This window comes from Oncorhynchus mykiss, unplaced genomic scaffold (assembly GCF_013265735.2).
Source record: "Oncorhynchus mykiss isolate Arlee unplaced genomic scaffold, USDA_OmykA_1.1 un_scaffold_87, whole genome shotgun sequence".
In the NCBI taxonomy this organism is placed as follows: Eukaryota; Metazoa; Chordata; class Actinopteri; order Salmoniformes; family Salmonidae; genus Oncorhynchus; species Oncorhynchus mykiss.
The window spans coordinates 294,945-315,161 of record NW_023493659.1 but is presented as its reverse complement, the minus strand read 5'-3'; the positions used below and the strand labels follow the sequence as shown (position 1 = coordinate 315,161).

The 20,217-nt window shown below is 45.6% G+C and overlaps 1 protein-coding gene across 1 annotated transcript; it reads left to right on the top strand.

Annotated features, from left to right (window-relative positions):
* The first annotated feature begins 3,488 nt into the window (after nucleotides 1-3,488).
* LOC118946998 (methylsterol monooxygenase 1) lies at nucleotides 3,489-18,387 on the top strand. Its single transcript, XM_036971971.1, has 7 exons — nucleotides 3,489-3,642; nucleotides 9,337-9,472; nucleotides 11,810-11,951; nucleotides 13,206-13,354; nucleotides 14,665-14,791; nucleotides 15,105-15,259; nucleotides 17,520-18,387. The coding sequence occupies exons 2-7, from the start codon at nucleotides 9,360-9,362 to the stop codon at nucleotides 17,698-17,700; spliced, it is 867 nt and encodes a 288-aa protein (XP_036827866.1). The 5' UTR covers nucleotides 3,489-3,642; nucleotides 9,337-9,359; the 3' UTR covers nucleotides 17,701-18,387.
* Nucleotides 18,388-20,217: the final 1,830 nt, after the last annotated feature.

Here is a 20,217-nt window from a genome sequence, read left to right as displayed (position 1 = left end):
ACAGACCGTTGATCTGACGGTGAACGAGAGAATTGGTTTATGTGACCGTGTGTTCTGTATAGATTTTGTGATGTCACTATTCAACAGTTTGATTAGTTCAGGTGTATTACTGCTGGGTTAGAACCAATATGTGCTGTGTCAGGTAGGTTACTGCTGGGTTAGAACCAATATGTACTCCGTCAGCTATGTTACTGCTGGGTTAGAACCAATATGTGCTGTGTCAGGTAGGTTACTGCTGGGTTAGAACCAATATGTGCTCCGTCAGGTAGGTTACTGCTGGGTTAGAACCAATATGTACTCCGTCAGCTATGTTACTGCTGGGTTAGAACCAATATGTGCTCCATCAGGTAGGTTACTGCTGGGTTAGAACCAATATGTGCTGCATCAGGTAGGTTACTGCTGGGTTAGAACCAATATGTGCTCCATCAGGTAGGTTACTGCTGGGTTAGAACCAATATGTGCTCCATCAGGTAGGTTACTGCTGGGTTAGAACCAATATGTGCTCCATCAGGTAGGTTACTGCTGGGTTAGAACCAATATGTGCTCCATCAGGTAGGTTACTGCTGGGTTAGAACCAATATGTACTCCATCAGGTAGGTTACTGCTGGGTTAGAACCAACATGTGCTCCATCAGGTAGGTTACTGCTGGGTTAGAACCAATATGTGCTCCATCAGGTAGGTTACTGCTGGGTTAGAACCAACATGTGCTCCATCAGGTAGGTTACTGCTGGGTTAGAACCAACATGTGCTCCATCAGGTAGGTTACTGCTGGGTTAGAACCAATATGTGCTGTGTTAGGTAGGTTACTGCTGGGTTAGAACCAATATGTGCTCCATCAGGTAGGTTACTGCTGGGTTAGAACCAATATGTACTCCGTCAGCTATGTTACTGCTGGGTTAGAACCAATATGTGCTGCATCAGGTAGGTTACTGCTGGGTTAGAACCAATATGTGCTCCATCAGGTAGGTTACTGCTGGGTTAGAACCAATATGTGCTGTGTTAGGTAGGTTACTGCTGGGTTAGAACCAATATGTACTGCGTCAGGTAGGTTACTGCTGGGTTAGAACCAATATGTGCTCCATCAGGTAGGTTACTGCTGGGTTAGAACCAATATGTGCTGCATCAGGTAGGTTACTGCTGGGTTAGAACCAATATGTGCTCCATCAGGTAGGTTACTGCTGGGTTAGAACCAATATGTGCTCCATCAGGTAGGTTACTGCTGGGTTAGAACCAATATGTGCTCCATCAGGTAGGTTACTGCTGGGTTAGAACCAATATGTGCTGCGTCAGGTAGGTTACTGCTGGGTTAGAACCAATATGTACTCCGTCAGCTATGTTACTGCTGGGTTAGAACCAATATGTGCTCCATCAGGTAGGTTACTGCTGGGTTAGAACCAATATGTGCTGTGTTAGGTAGGTTACTGCTGGGTTAGAACCAATATGTGCTCCATCAGGTAGGTTACTGCTGGGTTAGAACCAATATGTGCTCCATCAGGTAGGTTACTGCTGGGTTAGAACCAATATGTGCTGCGTCAGGTAGGTTACTGCTGGGTTAGAACCAATATGTGCTCCATCAGGTAGGTTACTGCTGGGTTAGAACCAATAAGTGCTGCGTCAGGTAGGTTACTGCTGGGTTAGAACCAATATGTGCTCCATCAGGTAGGTTACTGCTGGGTTAGAACCAATATGTACTCCGTCAGCTATGTTACTGCTGGGTTAGAACCAATATGTGCTCCATCAGGTAGGTTACTGCTGGGTTAGAACCAATATGTGCTGCATCAGGTAGGTTACTGCTGGGTTAGAACCAATATGTGCTCCATCAGGTAGGTTACTGCTGGGTTAGAACCAATATGTGCTCCATCAGGTAGGTTACTGCTGGGTTAGAACCAATATGTGCTCCGTCAGGTAGGTTACTGCTGGGTTAGAACCAATATGTGCTCCATCAGGTAGGTTACTGCTGGGTTAGAACCAATATGTACTCCATCAGGTAGGTTACTGCTGGGTTAGAACCAACATGTGCTCCATCAGGTAGGTTACTGCTGGGTTAGAACCAATATGTGCTCCATCAGGTAGGTTACTGCTGGGTTAGAACCAACATGTGCTCCATCAGGTAGGTTACTGCTGGGTTAGAACCAACATGTGCTCCATCAGGTAGGTTACTGCTGGGTTAGAACCAATATGTGCTGCATCAGGTTGGTTACTGCTGGGTTAGAACCAATATGTGCTCCATCAGGTTGGTTACTGCTGGGTTAGAACCAATATGTGCTGTGTTAGGTAGGTTACTGCTGGGTTAGAACCAATATGTGCTCCATCAGGTAGGTTACTGCTGGGTTAGAACCAATATGTACTCCGTCAGCTATGTTACTGCTGGGTTAGAACCAATATGTGCTGCATCAGGTAGGTTACTGCTGGGTTAGAACCAATATGTGCTCCATCAGGTAGGTTACTGCTGGGTTAGAACCAATATGTGCTGTGTTAGGTAGGTTACTGCTGGGTTAGAACCAATATGTACTGCGTCAGGTAGGTTACTGCTGGGTTAGAACCAATATGTGCTCCATCAGGTAGGTTACTGCTGGGTTAGAACCAATATGTGCTGCATCAGGTAGGTTACTGCTGGGTTAGAACCAATATGTGCTCCATCAGGTAGGTTACTGCTGGGTTAGAACCAATATGTGCTCCATCAGGTAGGTTACTGCTGGGTTAGAACCAATATGTGCTCCATCAGGTAGGTTACTGCTGGGTTAGAACCAATATGTGCTGCGTCAGGTAGGTTACTGCTGGGTTAGAACCAATATGTACTCCGTCAGCTATGTTACTGCTGGGTTAGAACCAATATGTGCTCCATCAGGTAGGTTACTGCTGGGTTAGAACCAATATGTGCTGTGTTAGGTAGGTTACTGCTGGGTTAGAACCAATATGTGCTCCATCAGGTAGGTTACTGCTGGGTTAGAACCAATATGTGCTCCATCAGGTAGGTTACTGCTGGGTTAGAACCAATATGTGCTGCGTCAGGTAGGTTACTGCTGGGTTAGAACCAATATGTGCTCCATCAGGTAGGTTACTGCTGGGTTAGAACCAATAAGTGCTGCGTCAGGTAGGTTACTGCTGGGTTAGAACCAATATGTGCTCCATCAGGTAGGTTACTGCTGGGTTAGAACCAATATGTGCTGCGTCAGGTAGGTTATTGCTGGGTTAGAACCAATATGTGCTCCGTCAGGTAGGTTACTGCTGGGTTAGAACCAACATGTGCTCCATAATGGGTCTGGTCCAATATGGATCTCCCCTGCTCTCCCTGGAGGGGGAGAGAGAGACCAATGGACACCTCTGTTACTCTTTGTAAAGTTTGCTGGTTACAGAACACACACGCTCATACACCCACACCCACCACCCCATCCTCTCTCCTCCTACTGTCTGTATAACGCTCTGACGTTATGAAAGCCCTGCTGCTCGCTGATTGGTCGTTACTTTAGGAACTCCGCGTCTCACTATCATCACTCCATTCCCGGGGCCAATCAGAGCGCCCGCTCGGCCCCCTGACGTCAGTCTCCTCTCCCCTCGTCCAATCAGGATCGTTGATAATACTGCACTAGTCGCCACACGGCAGCCTCTCACTCAGGTAGACGGACCCACAGCTGCACCAAGGTAATATATTAACATATTATATTCATGTTCTTAAATCTAATCAATAACGAAACATTTGTTTTATATTCTAACGGAGAGGTAACTTTTGCGGTGTAATGCCAGATAGGGTTTAATACCGACTGTTGCGTTAGATGGGTCAGATATATGGTACTGTGCTGTAAAGCTTTATAAATGTTTAGGTGCCGTGTTATGTTGTAGTTGTTGTTCACCGGACAAATAACGAGACAAAGTAGCCAACGATCCGATAAATGCACAACGGTAAGAGAAACTCGGTGCGAAGAGAAGTCTAGGTATCTAACCGACGCAGGAATGAAACATTGCTCGCCTTCCCAAAGGGACACTGAAGTCTTCCAGCTGTAATGTTTTAGTCTCTATTTAACCGAGTTGACAAAACAATACCGATTTTTATTTTAAACACTCCTGTAAAGCGGCAAGTTGAATGTTTCTATAACATCTAGTGAGGATTGTAAAAACCTTTTTTTACGGACATTTTTTCACTCTAATAATTCGCACGATCCAAGTTCATCAGACTGTTATTGGACATAAGAAGTGTTGAGTCTGTAACGGCTCGGTAACATAATAATGGGTCTGGTTCAATATGGATCTCAACTCCGTGACATTGTTACGGAAGCAGTCACATTCCATACTGGTGATCACTGATATAGGCTTTCTCATTGTCAATCTGTACACAGTAATAATCGTCATTAACCCCTTTCCCTGTATAATTGTTGTTTTCATCTATTATATTTTTTAATTTATTGTCATTTTTTTGCAGTATGTTATAAAATCCCTTATCTTTATTGTTAAAAAAATAAATAATCAAAATCCATTTTATATTTGAGATTCTTCAAAGTAGTCACCCTTTGCCTCGATGACAGCTTCGCACACTCTTGGCATTCTCTCAACCAGCTTCATGAGGTAATCACCTGGAATGAATTTCAATTAACAGGTGTGTCTTCTTAAAAGTTAATTTGTGGAATTTCTTTCCTTCTTAATGCGTTTGAGCCAATCAGTTGTGTTGTGCCGAGGTAGGGCTGGTATACAGAAGATAGTATTTTACCAAATAGTCCTTATTATGGCAAGAACAGCTCAAATAAGCAAAGATAAACAACAGTCCATCATTTCTTGAAGACATGAAGTCAGTCAATACGGAACATTTCAAGAACTAAAAGTTTCTTCGAGTGCTATGAGGAAACTGGCTCTCTTGAGGACCGCCACAGGAAGGGAAGACCCAGAGTTACCTCTGCTGCAGAGGATAAGTTCATTAGAGTTACCAGCCTCAGATTGCAGCCCAAATAAATGCTTCACAGAGTTCAAGTAACAGACACATCTCAACATCAACTGTTCAGAGGAGACTGTGTGAATCAGACCTTCATGGTTGAATTGCTGCAAAGAAACCACTACTAAAGGACACCAATAATAAGAATAGACTTGCAAGAAACACAAGCAGTGGACATTAGACCAGTGGAAGTCTGTCCTTTGGTCTAATGAGTCCAAATTGGAGATTTTTGTCACATGTCTTTGCATCTAAGGTGAACGGATTATCTTTGCATGTTCCCACCGTGAAGCATGGAGGAGGAGGTGTGATGGTGTGGGGTTCCCACCGTGAAGCATGGAGGAGGAGGTGTGATGGTGTGGGGTTCCCACCGTGAAGCATGGAGGAGGTGATGTGATGGTGTGGGGTTCCCACCGTGAAGCATGGAGGAGGAGGTGTGATGGTGTGTGGTTCCCACCGTGAAGCATGGCGGAGGAGGTGTTATGGTGTGGGGGTGCTTTGCTGGTGACACTGTCTGTGATTTATTTAGAATTCAAGGCACACTTAACCAGCATGGCTACCACAGCATTCTGCAGCGATACGCCATCCCATCTGGTTTGGGCTTAGTGGGACTACCATTTGTTTTTCAACAGGACAATGACTCAACACACCTCCAGGCTGTGTAAGGGCTATTTGACCAAGAAGCAGATAGATGGAGTGCTGCATCAGATTACCTGGCCTCTACAATCACCCGACCTCAACCCAAATGAGATGGTTTGGGATGAGTTGGACCGCAGAGTGGAGGAAAAACAGACAACAAGAGCTCAGCATATGTGGGAACTCCTTCAAGACGGTTGGAAAAGCATTGTAGCTGTCATCAAGGCAAAGGGTGGTTACTTTGAAGAATCTCAAATATAAAATATATTTCCTTCATGATTCCATGTGTGTTATTTCATAGTTGTGATGTCGTCACTATTATTCTACAATGTAGAAAATAGTAAAAATAAAGAAAAACCCTGAAACCCGGAATGAGTAGGTGTTCTAGAACCCTGGAATGAGTAGGTGTTCTAGAACCCTGGAATGAGTAGGTGTTCTAGAACCCTGGAATGAGTCGGTGTTCTAGAACCCTGGAATGAGTCGGTGTTCTAGAACCCTGGAATGAGTAGGTGTTCTAGAACCCTGGAATGAGTCGGTGTTCTAGAACCCTGGAATGAGTAGGTGTGTCCAAACTTTTGACTGGAACTATATGTCCTGGTTAGTCTAGAGGTTTTCCCTGTATATTTCTGTATATATGTCCTGGTTAGTCCAGAGGTTTTCCCTGTATATTTCTGTATATATGTCCTGGTCCAGAGGTTTTCCCTGTATATTTCTGTATATATGTCCTGGTCCAGAGGTTTTCCCTGTATATTTCTGTATATATGTCCTGGTCTAGAGGTTTTTTCTGTATATATGTCCTGGTTAGTCCAGAGGTTTCCCCTGTATATTTCTGTATATATGTCCTGGTTAGTCTAGAGGTTTTCCCTGTATATATGTCCTGGTTAGTCCAGAGGTTTTCCCTGTATATTTCTGTATATATGTCCTGGTTAGTCCAGAGGTTTTCCCTGTATATTTCTGTATATATATCCTGGTTAGTCCAGAGGTTTCCCCTGTATATTTCTGTATATATGTCCTGGTTAGTCTAGAGGTTTCCCCTGTATATTTCTGTATATATGTCCTGGTTAGTCTAGAGGTTTTCCCTGTATATATGTCCTGGTTAGTCCAGAGGTTTTCCCTGTATAGATGTCCTGGTTAGTCCAGAGGTTTCCCCTGTATATTTCTGTATATATGTCCTGGTTAGTCTAGAGGTTTTCCCTGTATATATGTCCTGGTTAGTCCAGAGGTTTTCCCTGTATATATGTCCTGGTTAGTCTAGAGGTTTTCCCTGTATAGATGTCCTGGTTAGTCCAGAGGTTTCCCCTGTATATTTCTGTATATATGTCCTGGTTAGTCCAGAGGTTTTCCCTGTATATATGTCCTGGTTAGTCTAGAGGTTTTCCCTGTATATATGTCCTGGTTAGTCTAGAGGTTTTCCCTGTATATTTCTGTATATATGTCCTGGAGGTTTTCCCTGTATATTTCTGTATATATGTCCTGGTTAGTCTAGAGGTTTTCCCTGTATATTTCTGTATATATGTCCTGGTTAGTCTAGAGGTTTTCCCTGTATATTTCTGTATATATGTCCTGGTCCAGAGGTTTTCCCTGTATATTTCTGTATATATGTCCTGGTCCAGAGGTTTTCCCTGTATATTTCTGTATATATGTCCTGGTCTAGAGGTTTTTTCTGTATATATGTCCTGGTTAGTCCAGAGGTTTCCCCTGTATATTTCTGTATATATGTCCTGGTTAGTCTAGAGGTTTTCCCTGTATATATGTCCTGGTTAGTCCAGAGGTTTTCCCTGTATATTTCTGTATATATGTCCTGGTTAGTCCAGAGGTTTTCCCTGTATATTTCTGTATATATGTCCTGGTTAGTCCAGAGGTTTCCCCTGTATATTTCTGTATATATGTCCTGGTTAGTCTAGAGGTTTCCCCTGTATATTTCTGTATATATGTCCTGGTTAGTCTAGAGGTTTTCCCTGTATATATGTCCTGGTTAGTCCAGAGGTTTTCCCTGTATAGATGTCCTGGTTAGTCCAGAGGTTTCCCCTGTATATTTCTGTATATATGTCCTGGTTAGTCTAGAGGTTTTCCCTGTATATATGTCCTGGTTAGTCCAGAGGTTTTCCCTGTATATATGTCCTGGTTAGTCTAGAGGTTTTCCCTGTATAGATGTCCTGGTTAGTCCAGAGGTTTCCCCTGTATATTTCTGTATATATGTCCTGGTTAGTCCAGAGGTTTTCCCTGTATATATGTCCTGGTTAGTCTAGAGGTTTTCCCTGTATATATGTCCTGGTTAGTCTAGAGGTTTTCCCTGTATATTTCTGTATATATGTCCTGTAGGTTTTCCCTGTATATTTCTGTATATATGTCCTGGTTAGTCTAGAGGTTTTCCCTGTATATTTCTGTATATATGTCCTGGTTAGTCTAGAGGTTTTCCCTGTATATTTCTGTATATATGTCCTGGTTAGTCTAGAGGTTTTCCCTGTATATTTCTGTATATATGTCCTGGTTAGTCTAGAGGTTTTCCCTGTATATTTCTGTATATATGTCCTGGTTAGTCTAGAGGTTTTCCCTGTATATATGTCCTGGTTAGTCTAGAGGTTTTCCCTGTATATTTCTGTATATATGTCCTGGTTAGTCTAGAGGTTTTCCCTGTATATATGTCCTGGTTAGTCTAGAGGTTTTCCCTGTATATTTCTGTATATTTGTCCTGGTTAGTCTAGAGGTTTTCCCTGTATATTTCTGAATATATGTCCTGGTTAGTCTAGAGGTTTTCCCTGTATATTTCTGTATATATGTCCTGGTTAGTCCAGAGGTTTTCCCTGTATATTTCTGTATATATGTCCTGGTTAGTCTAGAGGTTTTCCCTGTATATTTCTGTATATATGTCCTGGTTAGTCTAGAGGTTTTCCCTGTATATTTCTGTATATATGTCCTGGTTAGTCTAGAGGTTTTCCCTGTATATATGTCCTGGTTAGTCCAGAGGTTTCCCCTGTATATTTCTGTATATATGTCCAGGAGTTATTTGATTAATGGCTATGCAGTGTGTGTGGCTATGTCCATGGATATGCAGTGTGTGTGTGTGTGTGGCTACGTCCATGGCTATGCAGTGTGTGTGTGTGTGTGGCTATGTCCATGGCTATGCAGTGTGTGTGTGGCTATGTCCATGGCTATGCAGTGTGTGTGAGTGGCTATGTCCATGGCTATGCAGTGTGTGTGTGAGTGGCTATGTCCATGGCTATGCAGTGTGTGTGTGTGTGGCTATGTCCATGGCTATGCAGTGTGTGTGTGTGTGGCTATGCAGTGTGTGTGTGTGTCTGGCTATGTCCATGGCTATGCAGTGTGTGTGTGTGTGTGTGTGTGTGTGTGTGTGTGTGTGGCTATGTCCATGGCTATGCAGTGTGTGTGTGTGGCTATGCAGTGTGTGTGTGTGTGGCTAGTCACACGTGTTGTTGTCTAGTGTAGTTATGAATGTATAAAACATTATTGTGTTTGCCCAGGCCTCTTCCTGGTCAGAGCCAATGAATATTAATGTGTGTGTGAGTGGCTATGTCCATGGCTATGCAGTGTGTGTGAGTGGCTATGTCCATGGCTATGCAGTGTGTGTGTGTGTGGCTATGTCCATGGCTATGCAGTGTGTGTGTGTGGCTATGTCCATGGCTAGTCACACGTGTTGTTGTCTAGTCTAGTTATTAATGTATAAAACATTATTGTGTTTGCCCAGGCCTCTTCCTGGTCAGAGCCAATGAATATTAATGTGTGTGTTTGTGTATGTGTGTGTGCGTGTTGTCTCCTCCCAGCCCATCCCCACCAGCCAATCAGAATGGAGGTGAACAGTACGGCCACCATCTTGTCCTCTGCCTTCCTGGCCGTGGAATATGTTGATGCTGTTTTACCTGACAACCCTCTTCAGCCTTCACTACAATACGCCTGGGGGTAATATTGCTATACTATTACTATACCACTACTATACTACTATACTACTAATATACTGCTACTATACTACTACTACTACTACTGTACTGCTGCTAAACTTCTATACTACTACTACTATACTATTAGTGTACTATTGCTTTAGTACTACTACTATACTATTACTATACCACTACTATACTACTAATATACTGCTACTATACTACTACTACTACTGTACTGCCGCTAAACTTCTATACTACTACTACTATACTATTAGTGTACTATTGCTTTAGTACTACTACTATACTACTACTACTAAACTACTGTACTACTATAACACTACTATACTATTACTACTAATATACTACTACTACTAAACTACTGTACCACTATAACACTACTATACTATTACTACTAATATACTACAACTACTGCTACTACTAATACATTCCTATACTACTACGATGCTGCGACTAGAATACTACTACTACTATACTATTACTACTAATATACTACTACTACTAAACTACTGTACTACTATAACACTACTATACTATTACTACTAATATACTACTAATATACTACTACTACTAAACTACTGTACTACTATAACACTACTATACTATTACTACTAATATACTACTACTACTACTACTAAACTAATGTACTACTATAACACTACTATACTATTACTACTAATATACTACTAATATACTACTACTACTACTAAACTACTGTACTACTAATATACTACTACTACTACTACTGCTACTACTAATACATTCCTATACTACTACGATGCTGCGACTAGAATACTACTACTATTACTACTACTATTACTTCTATTACTTCCACTACACTGCTGCTATACAGCTACGCCTATAATACTACTACTAATACTACTACTACTATTACTACTATTACTTCCACTACACTGCTGCTATACAGCTACGCCTATAATACTACTACTAATACTACTACTACTATTACTACTATTACTTCCACTACACTGCTGCTATACAGCTACACCTATAATACCACTACTAATACTACTACTACTATTACTACTATTACTTCCACTACACTGCTGCTATACAGCTACGCCTATAATACTACTACTAATACTACTACTACTATTACTTCTACTACTATTACTACTACTACTACTCCTACTACACTACTACAGTTTTACCTGACAACCCCCTGCAGCCTTCACCACAGCACGCCTGGGGGTAGTACTACTATAATGACTGACTGGCTGATTGAATGACTGGTTGACGAGCTGACTACACAACGTTCCAGGCAGTGACTGGCTGACGAGCTGACTACACAGCGTTCCAGGCAGTGACTGGTTGACGAGCTGACTACACAACGTTCCAGGCAGTGACTGGCTGACTACACAACGTTCCAGGCAGTGACTGGTTGACGAGCTGACTACACAACGTTCCAGGCAGTGACTGGCTGACGAGCTGACTACACAACGTTCCAGGCAGTGACTGGCTGACTACACAACGTTCCAGGCAGTGACTGGTTGACGAGCTGACTACACAACGTTCCAGGCAGTGACTGGCTGACGAGCTGACTACACAACGTTCCAGGCAGTGACTGGCTGACTACACAACGTTCCAGGCAGTGACTGGTTGACGAGCTGACTACACAACGTTCCAGGCAGTGACTGGCTGACTACACAACGTTCCAGGCAGTGACTGGTTGACGAGCTGACTACACAACGTTCCAGGCAGTGACTGGCTGACGAGCTGACTACACAACGTTCCAGGCAGTGACTGGCTGACTACACAACGTTCCAGGCAGTGACTGGTTGACGAGCTGACTACACAACGTTCCAGGCAGTGACTGGCTGACGAGCTGACTACACAACGTTCCAGGCAGTGACTGGCTGACTACACAACGTTCCAGGCAGTGACTGGTTGACGAGCTGACTACACAACGTTCCAGGCAGTGACTGGCTGACGAGCTGACTACACAACGTTCCAGGCAGTGACTGGCTGACTACACAACGTTCCAGGCAGTGACTGGCTGACGAGCTGACTACACAACGTTCCAGGCAGTGACTGGCTGACTACACAACGTTCCAGGCAGTGACTGGTTGACGAGCTGACTACACAACGTTCCAGGCAGTGACTGGCTGACTACACAACGTTCCAGGCAGTGACTGGTTGACGAGCTGACTACACAACGTTCCAGGCAGTGACTGGCTGACGAGCTGACTACACAACGTTCCAGGCAGTGACTGGCTGACTACACAACGTTCCAGGCAGTGACTGGCTGACGAGCAGATGAACATGTTCTTAGACTCTTTGATTCATTGATTGGTGTCTGTTGTTCTCTGTCCACCAGGTATGTGAATGAGAACTACACTAAATTCCAGATCGCCACCTGGGGTTCTCTCATCGTCCACGAGGCCATCTACTTCCTGTTTTGTCTACCTGGTTTCCTGTTTCAGTTCCTTCCCTTCATGCAGAAGTACAAGATCCAACAGGTAGATCCAACAGGGTGTTAGATCCAAAAGATAGGGGAGGGTGTTAGATCCAACAGGTAGGGGAGGGTGTTAGATCCAACAGGTAGGGGAGGGTGTTAGATCCAACAGGTAGGGGAGGGTGTTAGATCCAACAGGTAGGGGAGGGTGTTAGATCCAACAGGTAGGGGAGGGTGTTAGATCCAAAAGATAGGGGAGGGTGTTAGATCCAACAGGTAGGGGAGGGTGTTAGATCCAACAGGTAGGGGAGGGTGTTAGATCCAACAGGTAGAGGAGGGTGTTAGATCCAACAGGGAGAGGAGGGTGTTAGATCTAACAGGGAGAGGAGGGTGTTAGATCTAACAGGGAGAGGAGGGTGTTAGATCTAACAGGGAGAGGAGGGTGTTAGATCTAACAGGGAGAGGAGGGTGTTAGATCTAACAAGGAGAGGAGGGTGTTAGATCTAACAGGGAGAGGAGGGTGTTAGATCTAACAGGGAGAGGAGGGTGTTAGATCTAACAGGGAGAGGAGGGTGTTAGATCCAACAGGGAGAGGAGGGTGTTAGATCCAACAGGGAGAGGAGGGTGTTAGATCCAACAGGGAGAGGAGGGTGTTAGATCCCACAGGGAGAGGAGGGTGTTAGATCCAACAGGGAGAGGAGGGTGTTAGATCCAACAGGTTGTGGAGGGTGTTAGATCCAACAGGTTGTGGAGGGTGTTAGATACAACAGATAGGGGAGGGTGTTAGATCCAACAGGTGGGGGGAGTGTTAGATCCAACAGGTAGGGGAGGGTGTTAGATCCAACAGGTAGGGGAGGGTGTTAGATCCAACCGGTAGGGGAGGGTGTTAGATCCAACAGGTAGGGGAGGGTGTTAGATCCAACAGGTAGGGGAGGGTGTTAGATCCAACAGGTAGGGGAGGGTGTTAGATCCAACAGGTAGGGGAGGGTGTTAGATCCAACAGGTAGGGGAGGGTGTTAGATCCAACAGGTAGGGGAGGGTGTTAGATCCAACAGGTAGGGGAGGGTGTTAGATCCAACCGGTAGGGGAGGGTGTTAGATCCAACCGGTAGGGGAGGGTGTTAGATCCAACAGGCGGGGGGGGGGGGGGGGGGGGGTGTTAGTGTTAGTGTTAGATGAAGAAGTGGAAGTTTTAACAATGATACTCCCTCCCCGTGTGTGTGTGTGTGTATATATACTGTGTGTGTGTGTGTGTGTGTGTGTATATACTGTGTGTGTGTGTGTGTGTGTGTGTGTGTGTATATATACTGTGTGTGTAGGACAAGCCAGAGACGTGGGAGAAACAGTGGAGGTGTTTCAAGATGCTGCTGTTCAACCACTTCTGTATCCAGCTGCCCATGATCTGTGGAACGTACCACTTCACTGAGTTCTTCAGCATCCCCTACGACTGGGACAGCATGCCACGATGGTACGACCCAACACACACACACAACCTCCCCTACGACTGAGACAGGATGCCACGACGGTACGACCCAACACACACACACACACACACACACACAACCTCCCCTACGACTGAGACAGCATGCCACGATGGTACGACCCAACACACACACACAACCTCCCCTACGACTGAGACAGCATGCCACGATGGTACGACCCAACACACACACTCAACCTCCCCTACGACTGGGACAGTATGCCACGATGGTACGACCCAACACACACACTCAACCTCCCCTACGACTGGGACAGCATGCCACGATGGTACGACCCAACACACACACACTACCTCCCCTACGACTGGGACAGCATGCCACGATGGTACGACCCAACACACACACAACCTCCCCTACGACTGGGACAACATGCCACGATGGTACGACCCAACACACACACAACCTCCCCTACAACTGAGACAGCATGCCACGATGGTACGACCCAACACACACACAACCTCCCCTACGACTGAGACAGCATGCCACGATGGTACGACCCAACACACACACAACCTCCCCTTCGACTGGGACAGCATTCCACGATGGTACGACCCAACACACACACACACACACACACACACAACCTCCCCTACGAATGGGACAGCATGCCATGATGGTACGACCCAACACACACACAACCTCCCCTACGACTGGGACAGCATGCCACAATGGTACGACCCAACACACACACACAAAAACGCAGAGGTAGGCACACATGCAGGCAGCTCTCCCTCCCCAGGCCCTACCTGTTAACTCAGTGTCTAGGCTGTTCTGTCTACCTCTCCCTCCCCAGGCCCTACCTGTTAACTCAGTGTCTAGGCTGTTCTGTCTATCTCTCCCTCCCCAGGCCCTACCTGTTAACTCAGTGTCTAGGCTGTTCTGTCTATCTACCCCTCCCCAGGCCCTACCTGTTAACTCAGTGTCTAGGCTGTTCTGTCTACCTCTCCCTCCCCAGGCCCTACCTGTTAACTCAGTGTCTAGGCTGTTCTGTCTATCTCTCCCTCCCCAGGCCCTACCTGTTAACTCAGTGTCTAGGCTGTTCTGTCTATCTACCCCTCCCCAGGCCCTACCTGTTAACTCAGTGCCTAGGCTGTTCTGTCTACCTCTCCCTCCCCAGGCCCTACCTGTTAACTCAGTGTCTAGGCTGTTCTGTCTATCTCTCCCTCCCCAGGCCCTACCTGTTAACTCAGTGTCTAGGCTGTTCTGTCTATCTCTCCCTCCCCAGGCCCTACCTGTTAACTCAGTGTCTAGGCTGTTCTGTCTATCTCTCCCTCCCCAGGCCCTACCTGTTAGCTCAGTGTCTAGGCTGTGCTGTGATAGAGGACACCTGGCACTATTTCCTCCATCGCCTGCTACATCACCGCAGTATCTACAAGCACATCCACAAAGTGCACCACGAGTTCACTGTGAGTACACACACACACACACACACACACACACACACACACACACACACACACACACACACACACACACACACACACACACACACACACACACACACACACACACACACGCACGCTAGACAGGCAGGCACGAACACACGCTAGACAGTCAGGCACGAACACACACAAATGCCGATGTGCCTTTGAGTAAGGCATTTAACCCTCATTGCTCTGGATGAGTGTCTGCTAACGGACTAAAATGTCAAATAAACTTGCTATAACCGATATCTGTCTGTCTGTCTCTCTGTGTCTGTGTCTGTCTCTGTCTCTGTAGGCTCCATTTGGCATGCAGGCAGAGTACGCCCACCCAGCTGAGACAGTGATCCTTGGGTCTGGGTTCTTCATCGGCATCATGGTGTTCTGTAACCACGTGACGTTGCTATGGGCCTGGGTCGCCTTCCGCCTGCTGGAAACCATTGACGTACACAGGTACACACACACACACACACACACACACACACACTCCTAGAGACTATAGAGGAGGTAGAGGTGTAGTGGAGGGTAAACACAGCTAACACTTTTTTTTTCCTATTTGTGGAAAAATGCATATCTACTTTACTCACCACCACCAGGGGTCTGCAGCTCTCCCTGCCTGTTGTTCTCTGGTCTGACCACCAGGGGTCTCCAGCTCTCCCTGCCTGTTGTTCTCTGGTCTGACCACCAGGGGTCTCCAGCTCTCCCTGCCTGTTGTTCTCTGGTCTGACCACCAGGGGTCTCCAGCTCTCCCTGCCTGTTGTTCTCTGGTCTGACCACCAGGGGTCTGCAGCTCTCCCTGCCTGTTGTTCTCTGGTCTGACCACCAGGGGTCTCCAGCTCTCCCTGCCTGTTGTTCTCTGGTCTGACCACCAGGGGTCTCCAGCTCTCCCTGCCTGTTGTTCTCTGGTCTGACCACCAGGGGTCTGCAGCTCTCCCTGCCTGTTGTTCTCTGGTCTGACCACCAGGGGTCTGCAGCTCTCCCTGCCTGTTGTTCTCTGGTCTGACCACCAGGGGTCTCCAGCTCTCCCTGCCTGTTGTTCTCTGGTCTGACCACCAGGGGTCTCCAGCTCTCCCTGCCTGTTGTTCTCTGGTCTGACCACCAGGGGTCTGCAGCTCTCCCTGCCTGTTGTTCTCTGGTCTGACCACCAGGGGTCTCCAGCTCTCCCTGCCTGTTGTTCTCTGGTCTGACCACCAGGGGTCTGCAGCTCTCCCTGCTTGTTGTTCTCTGGTTTGACCACCACAAGTCTCCAGCTCTCCCTGTCTGTTGTTCTCTGGTCTGACCACCAGGGGTCTCCAGCGCTCCCTGCCTGTTGTTCTCTGGTCTGACAACCAGGGGTCTGCAGCTCTCCCTGCCTGTTGTTCTCTGGTCTGACCACCAGGGGTCTCCAGCTCTCCCTGCCTGTTGTTCTCTGGTCTGACCACCAGGGGTCTCCAGCTCTCCCTGCCTGTTGTTCTCTGGTCTGACCACCAGGGGTCTGTAGCTCTCCCTGCCTGTTCTCTGGTCTGACCACCAGGGGTCTTCATATCTCCCTGCCTGTTGTTCTCTGGTCTGACCACCAGGGGTCTCCAGCTCTCCCTGCCTGTTGTACTCTGGTCTGACCACCAGGGGTCTCCAGCTCTCCCTGCCTGTTGTTCTCTGGTCTGACCACCAGGGGTCTCCAGCTCTCCCTGCCTGTTGTACTCTGGTCTGACCACCAGGGGTCTCCAGATCTACCATGTTCTCTGGTCTGACCACCAGGGGTCTCCAGCCCTACCATGTTGTTCTCTAGTCTGGCCACCAGGGGTCTCCAGATCTACCATGTTCTCTTGTTTCTGACAACATTCTGATTCTCTACCCTTCTCCCGAGAACCTCGTACTCTCCCCCTGGTGGATTTAAAAGGACTGGACTGGTGTGAGGAGTATGGTGAAGCTCCCTCCAGCAGAGCCTGAACCAATCCAATGCTTTTAAATGCATGAGGAGGAGTGAAGGGTAGAGAATCGGAACGCAGACACTGTGTTGTCATATGAGGAGTGTGTACGGGTGGAGTGGGGTTTAGGGGATTTTGTGTAGGTTATGTTACAATGTTAAATTAACATCCTCTCTTCCTCTCCTCTCTCTCCCTCCCTCCCTCCCTCTCTCCTCTTCCCTTTCTCTCCTCCTCTCCTCCCTCCCTCCCTCTCGCCTCCTCCCTCTCCTCCTCCCTCCCTCTCCTCCTCCCTCCCTCCCTCTCCTCCTCTTCCCCACCCTCCTCTCCTCTCTCTCCTACTCTCCTCCCCTCTCCTCCTCTCCTCTCTCTCTCTCCCCCTCTCTCCTCCCCTCTCCCTCTCTCTCTCCTCCTCTCCCTCTCCTCCCCTCTCCCTCTCTCTCTCCTCCTCTCCCTCTCCTCCCTCTCTCCTCCCTCCCTCTCCTCTCCTCCCCTCTCTCTCTCTCCTCCTCCTCCTCCTCTCCCTCTCCTCCCTCCCTCTCCCCTCCTCTCCTCCCCTCTCCTCCCCTCTCCTCCTCCTCTCCCCTCCTCTCCTCTCCTCTCTCTCCCCTCCTCTCCTCTCTCTCTCCTCCCTCCCTCTCCCCTCCTCTCCTCCCCTCTCTCTCCTCCTCTCCTCCCCTTCCTCCTCTCTCTCCCCCTCTCTCTCTCTCCTCCCTCTCTCCTCCCTCCCTCTCTCCTCCTCTCCTCCTCCTCTCCCTCTCCTCCCTCTCTCCCCCTCTCCTCCCTCTCTCCTCTCCTCCTCTCTCCAGTGGGTATGACATCCCTCTCAACCCTCTCCACCTGATCCCGTTCTATGCCGGAGCTCGTTTCCATGACTTCCACCATATGAACTTCGTAGGGAACTACGCCTCCACCTTTACCTGGTGGGACAAGATACTACACACTGACTCCCAGTACAACAGACACATGATGAGCAAGAAGAACCAGTAAACAGACCCTCACACAGACACACAGACGGTCACGCACACAAGGACGGACGCAAATACTCACACAGACAGACACACACACAGATAGACACACACATGCACTTATGAATGCACGCTTAAACACACTTCATGAAGGTCAGAACTGGACTCCTGAGTGTGCAATGCCTTGTGGGAAAAGAACCCACTAAAATAGAGTAGAATAGTCTTGACCAATAACATCAGCCCTTGTCTGGTCTTGACCAATAACATCAGCACTTGTTTGGTCTTGACCAATAACATCAGCCCTAGTTTGGTCTTGACCAATAACATCCATTGTTGGGGTCAAATGCCATTTCAAATTCAGCCAATTCAGGAAGTACACAAACATTCCAATTCTAATTCTCTTCAATACTTTTAAATGAGGAACATTTTGAATTTGAATCGGAGTTTGATTCACTTCTTGAATCGTCTGGAATTGAAATGGACCCTGATAACATCAGGCATGTTGGAGGTCTTTAGGCTGGGTTTCTGTAGAAGCACTTTGTGACATCTGCTCAAGCTTTATAAATACATTTGATTGATTGATTGATTGTCTGGTCTTGACCAATAGCATCAGGCCGTTGTTCCTGAATAAAAACATCCTGGTGAGATGATTGTTATTAATAATGTGTTTTTCTTCACTGTTCATTGTAATTAAACCATTTTTTTACGAGTTGGACTCATTGAAGCACTTTACTTCCATTTTATGGTTCTAGATCAGTTCAGTACGGTTCTAGATCAGTTCAGTACAGTTCTAGAATATCAGTTCAGTATGGTTCTAGATCAGTTCAGTACGGTTCTAGAATATCAGTTCAGTACGGTTCTAGATCAGTTCAGTACGGTTCTAGAATATCAGTTCAGTACGGTTCTAGAATATCAGTTCAGTACGGTTCTAGAATATCAGTTCAGTACGGTTCTAGAAGATCAGTTCAGTACGGTTCTAGAAGATCAGTTCAGTACGGTTCTAGAATATCAGTTCACTACGGTTCTAGATCAGTTCAGTACGGTTCTAGAATATCAGTTCAGTACGGTTCTAGAAGATCAGTTCCGTACGGTTCTAGAATATCAGTTCAGTACGGTTCTAGAATATCAGTTCAGTACGGTTCTAGACTCTTTAGAAAAAGAGGTTCCTAAGGGGTTCTTCGGCTGTCCTCATGGAAGAACCCTTTATAAAATCTCAAATATAAAATGTATTTTGATTTTAACACTGTTTTGGTTACTACATGATTCCATATGTGTTATTTCATAGTTGTGGTGTATTATTCTACAATGTAGAAAATAGTAAAAAAAATAAAGACAAACCCTGGAATCAGTAGGTGTTCTAGAACCCTGGAATCAGTAGGTGTGTCCAAACTGTTGACTGGTACTGTACATCTATATACCCATTCAGTCTATAGTTCCATAATATAACAACTCATATATAGATACTATATACCCATTCAGTCTATAACAGACCAACTCATATATAGATACTATATACCCATTCAGTCTATAACTGACCAACTCATATATAGATACTATATACCCATTCAGTCTATAACAGACCAACTCATATATAGATACTATATACCCATTCAGTCTATAACAGACCAACTCATATATAGATACTATATACCCATTCAGTCTATAACAGACCAACTCATATATAGATACTATATACCCATTCAGTCTATAACAGACCAACTCATATATAGATACTATATACCCATTCAGTCTATAACAGACCAACTCATATATAGATACTATATACCCATTCAGTCTATAACAGACCAACTCATATATAGATACTATATACCCATTCAGTCTATAACAGACCAACTCATATATAGATACTATATACCCATTCAGTCTATAACAGACCAACTCATATATAGATACTATATACCCATTCAGTCTATAACAGACCAACTCATATATAGATACTATATACCCATTCAGTCTATAACAGACCAACTCATATATAGATACTATATACCCATTCAGTCTATAATAGACCAACTCATATATAGAGACTATATACCCATTCAGTCTATAACAGACCAACTCATATATAGATACTATATACCCATTCAGTCTATAACAGACCAACTCATATATAGATACTATATACCCATTCAGTCTATAACAGACCAACTCATATATAGATACTATATACCCATTCAGTCTATAACAGACCAACTCATATATAGATACTATATACCCATTCAGTCTATAACAGACCAACTCATATATAGATACTATATACCCATTCAGTCTTTAGTTCCATAATATAACAACTCATAAATAGATACTATATACCCATTCAGTCTATAACAGACCAACTCATATATATATACTATATACCCATTCAGTCTATAACAGACCAACTCATATATAGATACTATATACCCATTCAGTCTATAACAGACCAACTCATATATAGATACTATATACCCATTCAGTCTTTAGTTCCATAATATAACAACTCATAAATAGATACTATATACCCATTCAGTCTATAACA